Here is a 10,945-nt window from a genome sequence, read left to right as displayed (position 1 = left end):
ACAGACATGCATGGTGCCATTTACAATTAAGATAAATGTAAACAAATATAAAGACGCAGTATTAAATCATAACTGCATAAAATTAACTTCAGTACATACTGTACTGCTGTAATAATTTCATAGGCACCTTCTGTTGCTATTGTAGTGAGCTCAAGTGTTGCAAGTATCCACTTAAAATGCCATGTGACACTAGTCATGTCCACATGAGCAATTCATCTCTTTACTAAATCATCCATCAGAGTAAAAAGTAGTCTTTCAAAGTTCTTACATATTTTTCATTGTGTTTAGCATAATACTGTAAACACTGAATAACATCATGGGACTCAACAAAGTTTTACTGGCGAAGCTAGAAGCATTCCAAGAAGCAAAGTCATGACATTACAAGAAAAGATTGAATTGAATTCTCTAGCTGAGATTGCTTATAGGTGATGATTCATTTTATAAAAGAAGACATAACTTATGGTATTGATAAATACAGTACAGTACTATAAAGGTAATCTCTCTTATTTATAGTTTTCCTAATAACATTTTCTTTTCCCTAACTTAACTTTGTAAGAATACCATATATAATACAAATAGCGTACAAAATATGTGTTAATTGAATATTTATGTTATTGGTAAGGCTTCCAGTCAACAGTAGGTTATAAGTAGTTATGTTTTGGGGGAGTCAACGTTTATACACAAATTTTCAACTGTGCAGAGTAATGACATCCCTAACCCCCATGTTATTCAAATGTCAACTCTCCATATACAGTACACACACACACACACTCACACATACACAGACACACACACACTAATCTAAAGAAAATAAGAAGTATTATTAGACAAAATAGATTTTAAGACAAAAAGTAATATGACAAAAAGGATCTCCTCACCGGTAAGATTAAAATAATCTTAAGTCTGAGAGCATATAAGAAGATTTTCTAAACATATACAAAACAGAACTTGGCATAATTACAAAGACAAATTGACAAATCCATAATTATAGAGAATGAATTTTCATTATAACTCAAGAACTAAGAGATGAAACACATAAAAAGTCTACAAATATAAAAATATGAGTAACATGCTTAACATTTATCTATTGGACATTTATAGAACCCTAATTCCAACATTTAAAGAATATGATTCTTTCCCAAAACTGAACATATATTAGCTCACAAAGCAAGTCTCCACAAATACCAAGGAGTTAAAATCATACAGATCAAGAATAAGATGCATTTTAAAAGTAGCATTCAGTGAACACAAAAGGAGTTCTTAGAACTGAAACATGGCAGGAGAAAAAACTCAGTAGAATGTGTGGAAGATAAAATTGAAAAAACCTCTCAGCAAGTAGAACAAAAAGACAAAGAGGTAGAAAGTAGGAGAGAAAAGCTAAGAATCTTAGAGCATCAGTCTAGTAGTTCTAACATTCCCAAAATAGAGATTCCAAAAAGAGAGAAAAATGGTTTTCTTTCTTGGGGGAAAAAAAAAAGAGTAAGTCAGACTGAAGCCCTGTGACTCAGGAGACAGACATGATAAGGTCTGTCAAAGCCAGCATGCCTGCTGACACCATGCTGTGCTTCTAACCTGAATGCAGAATCCCAGGGGAACCTGGCTCAGCTGCTTATTTGTGCTTCACTTGTCATGACCCTGGGATGAAGAAGCTGCTGCTCCCTCCTCCATGCCCAGCTACAGAAGCCCATTCCCCTGGTCATTTTCCTGCTGGACATCCAGTGTCTGACTCACACTAGGACCTCACCAGAAACCTTGACACATTCGTGACCTGACCACTCTGACTTCCCCAGAAGGGGCTTTTAAAATTGTTTAAAAACCAAACCCAGACTGTGACCCAAAGATTCTATTCAGCTTATTTTCTTCTAGAAATTGTGTCCTTTCATTACAATGCTAGGTTTGAGCTTATTTCTGAAGTTTTGTGCATATAAGCGATAGAACTCTAAAGAAAAGCAGGGACATAGTTCACAGAGAAGTCAGTGTGGCGGTTGCTCTGGAAAAAAGAATGATGGGGCAGGAAAAAGGGGGCTCCTGCATAATATGATAGTAGAGTTCATTGTGAAGATGTAGTAAGTGCATGGTGCTTGCTTGGTTATTGTTGTTGAACTTGTATATATAGATAAGACTTTATATATTCTTGTGGCTTGTGAGACATTTAAACTTGTTTTTTTAAAGAGCATGAACAGGTAGAATGTACCCCAGTGTTACATTTTAACATCAGAAAATCAAATCCTGCCACCCAAGTGTTTGAGAATGAGGAGTAAGTCACTGTTTTTGCTAAGTGTGAGCCACACCTTTGGAGAGTATGTTCATTGGCCAGGTGGAAACCAATGCCAGCATGCAGAGTGAAAAATTAAGTGAGTGGATGTGGTAGATTCTATTATTGTAAATATTTACCGCCCTTTTCTGTTGGAGACTGATACTTCCTACTCCATTGAGGTCAGTCTTGCTCAAGGGCTTGCCAAATGGCATTCCAGTGTAAGTGACATGTGCCACTCCTAAGTGGAACCTTAAAAGCATTCTGTGGTTCTGTTGCCCATGAGGCCAACATACTCCAGACTCTTTCATTCTGAGCTGTTCCTTCAGTCTGGGTCCCAGAATTACAGCTGACCAACAGTAGATAAGATTGTGAGCAAGTAGATAAGACCAACAGTAGATAAGATTGTGAGCGAGAATATTGTTGTAAGTTGAGTTGCCTCAGGTTAGACTAAGCTCCAGTAAGGCTCTATAGAGAACTTACTAATGAAGAACAGGATAAAACAGAAGTCTAAGGTTACATCATGTGAGGAAAGAATTTGCTCCTTTATCTAAGGCCTGGATATGTTGAGAGACAGAGATGAATATTAGAGGAAGGTGGCAAATCCAAATTAGAGAGAATGACAGATAATACGAAGTACCACCAACAGTGAAAGAGTATCTGATCAAAGACACAGGGCAAGGGTGGGCCTTGGGGGTGAGAGAGAAAACAATCTGTCAAAGACAGCAACAAAGGGAGAGAATTGGTAAAAGTAGAGTTGAAAGAAGGAAATTCAAGCAAGTAGGAAGAAGATGGTCCCCTTCTTTTGAGAAGGTTAGAGGTAAGGACAGTTGCTGGGAGTGAGATGTGGACATGGGGTGAATAAGGGTCCTGAAAGTGAGGTTGATTTTTAAGAATCTATGTGCATGCTGACACTTCACTTCTTGATGGTCAGCCAGTGAAATGTTAACCCAGCTCATTTGCCAATCACAAAACTTTCATTTAATTGCTATTGGTTGTATATTTAACGTAATAAAAATGAAGAGCTATTTTGCTTTCTTACTAGCTTGTATGTTTATAAAGTCCAACAGGCCTTAAAACTGTTTCTTCTACTAGTATTTTGAGGAAATGAGTACAACAAACTGTAATCTCTTCAAAGAACACTGAAATAATTTTTTCTAGGTATGATATAGTAATTTGCCATAAATTGTTAAAAATTATATTATGTTTTTTAGGTATATCAAGGTTTCTCAATTTTTACAAATTAGATGTTAAGATACTTCTAACAACATGTGATTGAATCGGTGCATTTAAGGAAATAAATTATTTGGAAATACGTATTGTTCAAATTAAATTTGACCACAAGAGTTGTTAAATCTTTTATTATTAATTTTGCTAAACTCATTATGCAACTGAACTACTCAAGTCTTTGGTTTCAGATTCATTCAAGCTTACTTATAAAATTGTATTTCTTTACACAGAATATTTTGCATGCAATTTCCTCCAAATTCTTTTACTGTAAACCTAGAAATCTAATAGTGCAATGTAATCTGTGATGAATTAATAAAAGAAAAATGTGTTCCATAATTACCCTGGTCAAAAGAGGTTCTAAGCCATTTGGAGCAGTGGTTGGACGAAATCTTCTCCCTCTCCATGTTTCAGATCTATTTTCTCTTGTGATTTTCCCATTTGGGGGTGGTGGAGGAGGAATAGGCATCATGTAACTGTTAATGTTTGGAAATTGATATGAATTCATTCTCTGTGAATTGCCTATGGAGTTCCTGAACTTCATCACTGCCTTCTTGCCCTGTAATCATATTTCATCACATAAGAAGCAATGAAACAGAATCAGTGACTCAATGTAACCCAAATTTAAAGACAAGCCTAAATGATTGACTTTGCATGCAAACACAACTGATATCAATAGACAAACTCAAAACACTCCAGTCTGCTGAAAAATGACACTTTGTAGCATCTGCAGCAAATTAAATATTCATAAAATTCTAACCTTATGTGTTATATTTTTTAAATAACATAAAGTGATGACTTTTTATAGTACTTTTGGGGTTTTTCTTCAACAATCCATTAAACCCAACACAAGTAAACAATTTAAAATCAAGAAGTTTGAAGTGTTGTGCTTTAAAGCAGAGCTTTAGCCCACTTCGCAATAGGAAATTAGTACTTTTCTCATATTCTGATTTCAAGCATCTAGGTATTAGAATATGCAGGGTTTGCAAAGCTGTAAACAAACTGGCATGTACTCTTTAGCATAAATAACTCATGTACTATTTAGAGTAAATTATTACCACATTTACAGAGGGAGCATTAAAATATTTATCAAAATTTTAAGGTACATACCTTTTGACCTAGAAATTCTAGTGGTAGGAATAAATCCTACACCGATAACCATACAAGTTTACTAATATAAATGTGTGTAAGGATACATATACACACATGCACACACACACACACATATATATATAAGGAAGTTAGTCACACAAAATGTAACATCATATAAGTCCATCAATAGGAGGGTGTTTAAATCTTGCTTTGTTCATATGATAGATCTCACTAGGCTTAAACAAAAATAACATGAATCTATTTATCCTGAAATGAAAAGGTTCATATGGTATGACCATAAATTTCTTTTAAATAATTTATGTGTGAATTCTGATTAAAAACAGCAATGACTGAAAAAATTTGAATGTGGGGCTGCCTTTAGGGATATACCTTCATACTGTTTTAGAGTTTAATCAGCATGTATTATTTTAATCATTAAAAAACACCAAAGGTATAGTCAATAATTACATTTGTCAGGTATAAGTGAGTCACTGAATTTTCACAAATTGGTAATTTTTGTGTACCTGAGGTAGTTTTCCAAATTTTAAGGAATATTTAAGTGATTTATGTATTTTGCAAAAATTTACTTATATTTCTAAAATACCAATTTATATTGTACTTATGTTTATTTTGAAATTTCTAATTAATTTTTGACCAACTTAGTTTGTATTTTAATATGCTTATTGGTGAAATATTATTTTGTAGAAAGAGAAGTCATTCTCTAAATATCTCTCATTGCTAAATGAGCAAAAGGAACTTATAAGCAAAGGGCATGGATAGCCCATATTTTGATTGAAAAAAGCATACGAACAGAAAGAGATTTAAGTAGATATTCACCAAGGAGTTCACAATTGTTAGAATGGTTGATATTGCATTGTGTCACGTTCTAACTTTGCTTTTCTTATATTTTCCATTTTTTCTGTAAGGGAGCACATTTATATTGTAATAAAAAATAAAAATAAGTAAAAAAATAATAAGGACAAGAAAATCAATGAATCTAGAACTTTTTGAATTAAAGGATTTAAAACAAAATGATTTCTGTGTAGGTATCAATTGCATGCCTTGTTTGGAAAAGGTTTATCAGTTTTTCAAAAACATTAACATGTTGTTCTTTACCTTGCTTGTTTTAGTTCAACAGCATTGTGGACATCTTTTCATGCCAGTGCAATAATTCTGCTTTATACATTTTTTTTTTTTTTTGAGACGGAGTCTCGCTCTGTCACCCAGGCTGGAGTACAGTGGCACGATCTCGGCTCACTGCAAGCTCCGCCTCCCGGGTTCAACCATTCTCCTGCCTCAGCCTCCCGAGCAACTGGGACTATAGGTGCCTGCCACCCCACCCGGCTAATTTTTTGTATTTTTAGTACAGACAGGGTTTCACCATGTTAGCCAGGATGGTCTCAATCTTCTGACCTTGTGATCCGCCCGCCTCGGCCTCTCAAAGTGTTGGGATTACAGGCGTGAGCCACCGCTCCCGGCCCCTGCTTTATACTTTTTAAATGTACTTTAATATAACACAACAAGGTAAAACAATACACTATTACTTAGGTATCTTCCAGTTGTTCTCTATTGCAAATACAACAGTACAAAATATTCTTGAATCTGTTTCTTTACACATATGTGTGTATTCCTAGGATAAATTCCTACTTGTTAAAATGCTTGAGCATGTTCATTTAAAATGGTGATAGATATTTGCATATTGCCTTCACAAATACTTATACTAACTTCTACTTCTACCAATGATATATGAGAAACTCTCATTCTAAGGACATTCATTTTCAATCAAGTCATTATTTTTACTCATTTGCATCTCATCCAGTCTGTTTTTGACCAAATCACTTTTGCCTAAATTAAAGACTCTCACTGCTGCTACTTAGCAAAGTTCAACCTACTTCTATCTGTTGTACCTTCAAGTACTTTCAACATGTATATATTTTACTCTTTTAAAAAGCAGTAAGAGTTTTCTGAGTGCTCACTACATGCTCAGCGCTGTACAGAGTATTATTCTTCTTTAGGAGCTTCTTGTCCGATTTTATATTAAATCATTGTCATCATCAGTGCCATTGAAAAAAATTACAGATAAGACATAATCACAGTATACTTTGTCTGTGAACATTACACTGTAAGCTCCAATAAGTTACTTTTGGCTATCTTGATGCCTAAAGCAGTACCTAGGCCATCGTAAATGCTCAATAAATATTTACTAAATGAAAAGTGAGTTTAGCTAGTTGACATTATTGTGGAATTTATCTCAATCTTGTCAGCACATGAGAGCTACCATTAGCTGCCTGCTCTCAATAACATACCCCAAAAACTTGACACAGGAAAAGGCCCTGTAAAGATTCAATTAGTAAATCTATCCAGTGGCTCAGAACAGATTTGAAGAGTCACATTAAAGGAAAAAAAAATTGCTCCCCAGCCAGCAGAGCTTAAGTAATACCTGATTGATGGTGTTCACGTATCTAATGGGACAAAGTATTGATCAAAGTAGAATTAATAATTATGGAACTTACAACCGAATATAATCACCTTGGCAAGCATGGAAAGTACCCATCCGAGTACTATCTAGGGGAGAGGAAATCCTACCCATTGGACTTTGAATATTTCTAGTCCTAATGTCAAAGTTACCGCTGGAGGATAAAGAGGGTTTTAGCCAAAGACTTTTGAGTTTTCTGGTACCTTTGGCTAGCCCATTCCCAAGATGAGACGGGTGTATCAGGCCATCTAGGCCTTATGTGATTAACATTCTATTACACTGTATCCCCTCATTCTGATTCCATGCTCACTAGGCAACTTTCTCATTGTGATTTGGCTTCTCATATATGTCTGCCTACTAGGGGATAATGCACTTCTATAAGCTTTGACTATGACATCTCTTGGTGAATAAATAGCTCCTGAATACCATTGAGTTTCCTATTTTTGTTTATTATCTAGAGAAAAATGAGCTTGTTTTGAGTTCATTTAGTTAGCCTGGACAGTCTCACAAGATGTGACTATTCCCGGACACTGGCTAACACAGGAACTCTCTGGGCCTTCAAAGTGGAGACCAGAGCCTAGAAAGTGTCAAACTAATTGACATATGACTCAACAAGTTCCTGCCCAACTGTAAGTAGTCTTCCCTAGATAAAAGCACCACCACTTTTGGATTAATTTCTCTTGGTTTCTAGAAAAATATTATTAAATTAACTGAAATAAGATTTATGAAAAGTGCTTCAGAAACTGAAAAGCACATTAAGTGGATTAATATATTATTATTTTTAGTGTTGTATTTATACTTTTACTGTGAAACACAATCATTTGTCTGAATTAATTTCTTAGTGTCAAGGTTATCTGTCAATTAAAAATAAAAATAACTTAATTTCATATATCTTATGTTTCTTAAGAAATGAAACATAATCATTCCTTTGAACATAGTGACAATTGTACTCATGTCGCAGGTTTTTTTCTTAAGCTGGCAAAATTTTCTTCATGTTAGAAAAATTAACAATACCTTCCAAATTAGTGAATGTACTAATTCTTCCTCCCTATTTAAGTAACTCATATTCCATGGTTACCATACCTCCTTCCTGTGCTCTATTAAATAAGGGAAAATTATCTGAGATATAACCTTAAGAGGGTAGCAGAATCAAGCTCCTATGTGTGATTAACTCAGCATTTTTTAAAGATGGACCTATTTTTCTTTCTATATTCAACCTTCTAAAAGTCAAACTTGAAGCAATTTCATACATTGATGGGAAAGTAAGTCAGCATGCAAATGCAAACCTATTCTTGGAAAGTTTCATTTTCTAGGTTTCATGCATTTAAAATATGGAGGAAGTCAACACTGGGCCTTTTCTGATAGAAGTCATATCTGGTTCGGAAAAGTTTTCCCCTTTGTTTTTCAATCAGCCTTGTAAACTAATGAGAAATCACCATACATTATTACCAATCTGTTCTTTACTTTTTTGCTCAATGACACAAATTATAGGCCTTCCCATTTGAGTAAGACGTAATTAATCACAAGTATGTAGTAAGTGTTTTATACATATACAATATAATTTTCACTGTGTAGATTCTAATCTAATATAATACCTTGACCACTGTAATTACCTATAATAATCTACTCAAAAATGAAAATATATTTGTTGACAAAAAGAACATTTACCCCAATGGGAAACAGAGCTTCATTTTCCAGCAATGAGGTTTTTGATCTGGACCTCGAAGTTACCTTTGGAACAGTTTCTACTGCAGGGTGACTGGGAAGAGGCTGTAATCGAATTGGAGGCTGCATATTTCCTGGAGCAGTATATGGTCGAGGGGCTGTCTAGACAATTAAGGGAAAAAATTCCATTTAAATTAGTATCTTGACATGTTTCCAGAACCAATTAATAACCCAATAAATTGCCTAGTGTAATTAATGGTGCCTTTTTACTGAACAGATTAAACTTTAATTATGTCCTTCCATTATACATACCCTTATGACCCAAAGTATTTGTTAAAACATATGGTGTTGAAGTCCTCTACATAACTATATGCCACAATTATAGAGTATTCTAGACAAAGGAGATGTCCTCCGTTACATTCCTGTATTTTATTCATACTGCAAACTTGCTGACAATAACTAATTTATGCTCTTCATACAATGGCTTTGCTCAATTGAATGTTACGTTGAATAATGTTCCTATTTTAGGGGTCTAAAAGGATATTATTGGAATGGACTCATTTCTGTCTAAATGTCTTCTATATAAACTCTACTCTGAATCTTTTCAGCCTTATGACTGGTGCTGAAGTAAAAGCGACAGTATAATTCAAACAAAAGAGGAAAGGAAATGCATTACAATTTATTCAACGGCATCCTTGAAATACTAGGAAAACAAAAATAAAAAAAATGTAACTGGCAACTTTGGAAAATGTATATAGAATTGGATATGTTTTCTATGCTACATATTTTCCATTTGTCTCTCTAGATCTACCGTTCACCTTCTCTGGCCTGACCTAGACTTTGGGGGTCACTCCTTTCGGGACTACACTCACTAACCTCAGGATTGCAGCTGGAGTCCACCAGTGAGAGGCACTAGCAGGAGATGAGATTAGGGTCTTTCTTCTCCTTGACTCACCCTGCAGGGTCATAATGGGCCAGGTAGGTCCCTCTACCAAAGTCCACAGCTCCTTCTGGGAAGCCCTCTCTCAGTTACAGGTACTAGCAGCTGGTTCTGGTATCCAATTCCTCTGTTCCCCCATTACGCCTGGGTGCTGTGGCTTCTGACATGCTGACCCTAGCATGCTTAGCATCCGTAGTTGGATTTCCTTAGCCCTGCCTACTTCTTTGCAAATAGTTTATTAAACACTTTCTAATTACACTGTTTGTTTGAGCCATCTGTCTCCTGCTGAGCCACTGATTGATGCATTTTCTAATCAAGAATGTACTGCAGCAAATGCCAGAAGTGCTAGTATAATGCATTAGAAGTGCCTCTGGGGGCATTGAAAGAATATTGTTAGTTTAGTATAAAGACTAGCAATGTGGCTGGGTGCAGCGGCTCACACCTATAATCCCAACACTTTGGGAGGACAAGGTGGGTACAACACTTGAGCCCAGGAGTTGGAGATTGGCCTGGGCAACACAGTGAAACCTTGTCTCTACAAAAAATCCAAAAATTAGCTGGGTGTGGTGCTGTGCACCAGCTACTCGGAGTCTGAGGTGGGAAGTCACCTGAGCCCAGGCAGGTCGAGGCAGCAGTGAGCTGGGACTGTGCCACTACACTTTCAGCCTGGGCCACAGAGTGGGATGCTGTCTTAGAAAAAAAAGAAAAAAAAAAGATTAGCAATGTGTCAAAAGTAGAATACATGACTTTTGACCCAGTTGTTCTAATGCAATAAAATAGTAGAAAGCCTATCAAGAACAGTACATACATATTTAGGTAGGAGGATGAGAAGGATGGTATATAAGTGACTAATGAAAAGCATTTAATACATTGACTTTAAAGAATGGTGAACAACAAATATTCAGCTCTGGAAAAGTGTATGTAAATACTTTAAAAAATGATGATAAGGCAGCTCCTACTACCAAAAACCAGCCTTAGAAATTAGGCTTAAGAAGCATGCCATATGTTGCTAAATCTCTGATTTTGTTAAGTCAGCATTTATTGGATTTCCACCATAGAAACCGTGAGAACATAAAAAGTATTTTTTAACATCTAATGGCAACACAAAACAACTAGTGTCAAATGAACCACACAAATACTGCCAAACAGACAATAAAATACCTGAGACCATAACTTAGAAGTAAAAGTTCTTAGAACGTTTAGGGTAAGCCGAGGAGGCTAATACAACTTAAAGTTCCACAAAAGCAGTTGGATTTTATCCAAATGGTAAACAAGAGAAGAAAGTGGATAA

General features: G+C 35.5%; 1 protein-coding gene across 6 annotated transcripts in view; it reads right to left on the bottom strand.

The window, feature by feature from the left end:
• Positions 1-10,945, bottom strand: part of ERICH3 (glutamate rich 3) — a 110,800-nt gene that overhangs the window by 66,706 nt on the left and 33,149 nt on the right. For 4 of the 6 annotated variants that reach the window (XM_005543006.5, XM_005543007.5, XM_074003700.1 and 1 more), the window contains exons 6-7: positions 8,718-8,876; positions 3,825-4,040 (exon numbers count right to left, since the gene is read on the bottom strand). In XM_005543006.5, the coding sequence (XP_005543063.3) occupies positions 3,825-4,040; positions 8,718-8,876 (375 nt within the window). The remainder of the gene's footprint in view (positions 1-3,824; positions 4,041-8,717; positions 8,877-10,945) is intronic. The other 2 variants (XM_045368744.3, XM_074003720.1) reach the window with 1 other exon arrangement.

The sequence above is a fragment of the Macaca fascicularis genome, chromosome 1 (genome assembly GCF_037993035.2).
Source record: "Macaca fascicularis isolate 582-1 chromosome 1, T2T-MFA8v1.1".
NCBI lineage: Eukaryota > Metazoa > Chordata > Mammalia > Primates > Cercopithecidae > Macaca > Macaca fascicularis.
Note: the sequence above shows the minus strand (reverse complement) of the source record. Positions and strands in the feature narration are given on the sequence as shown.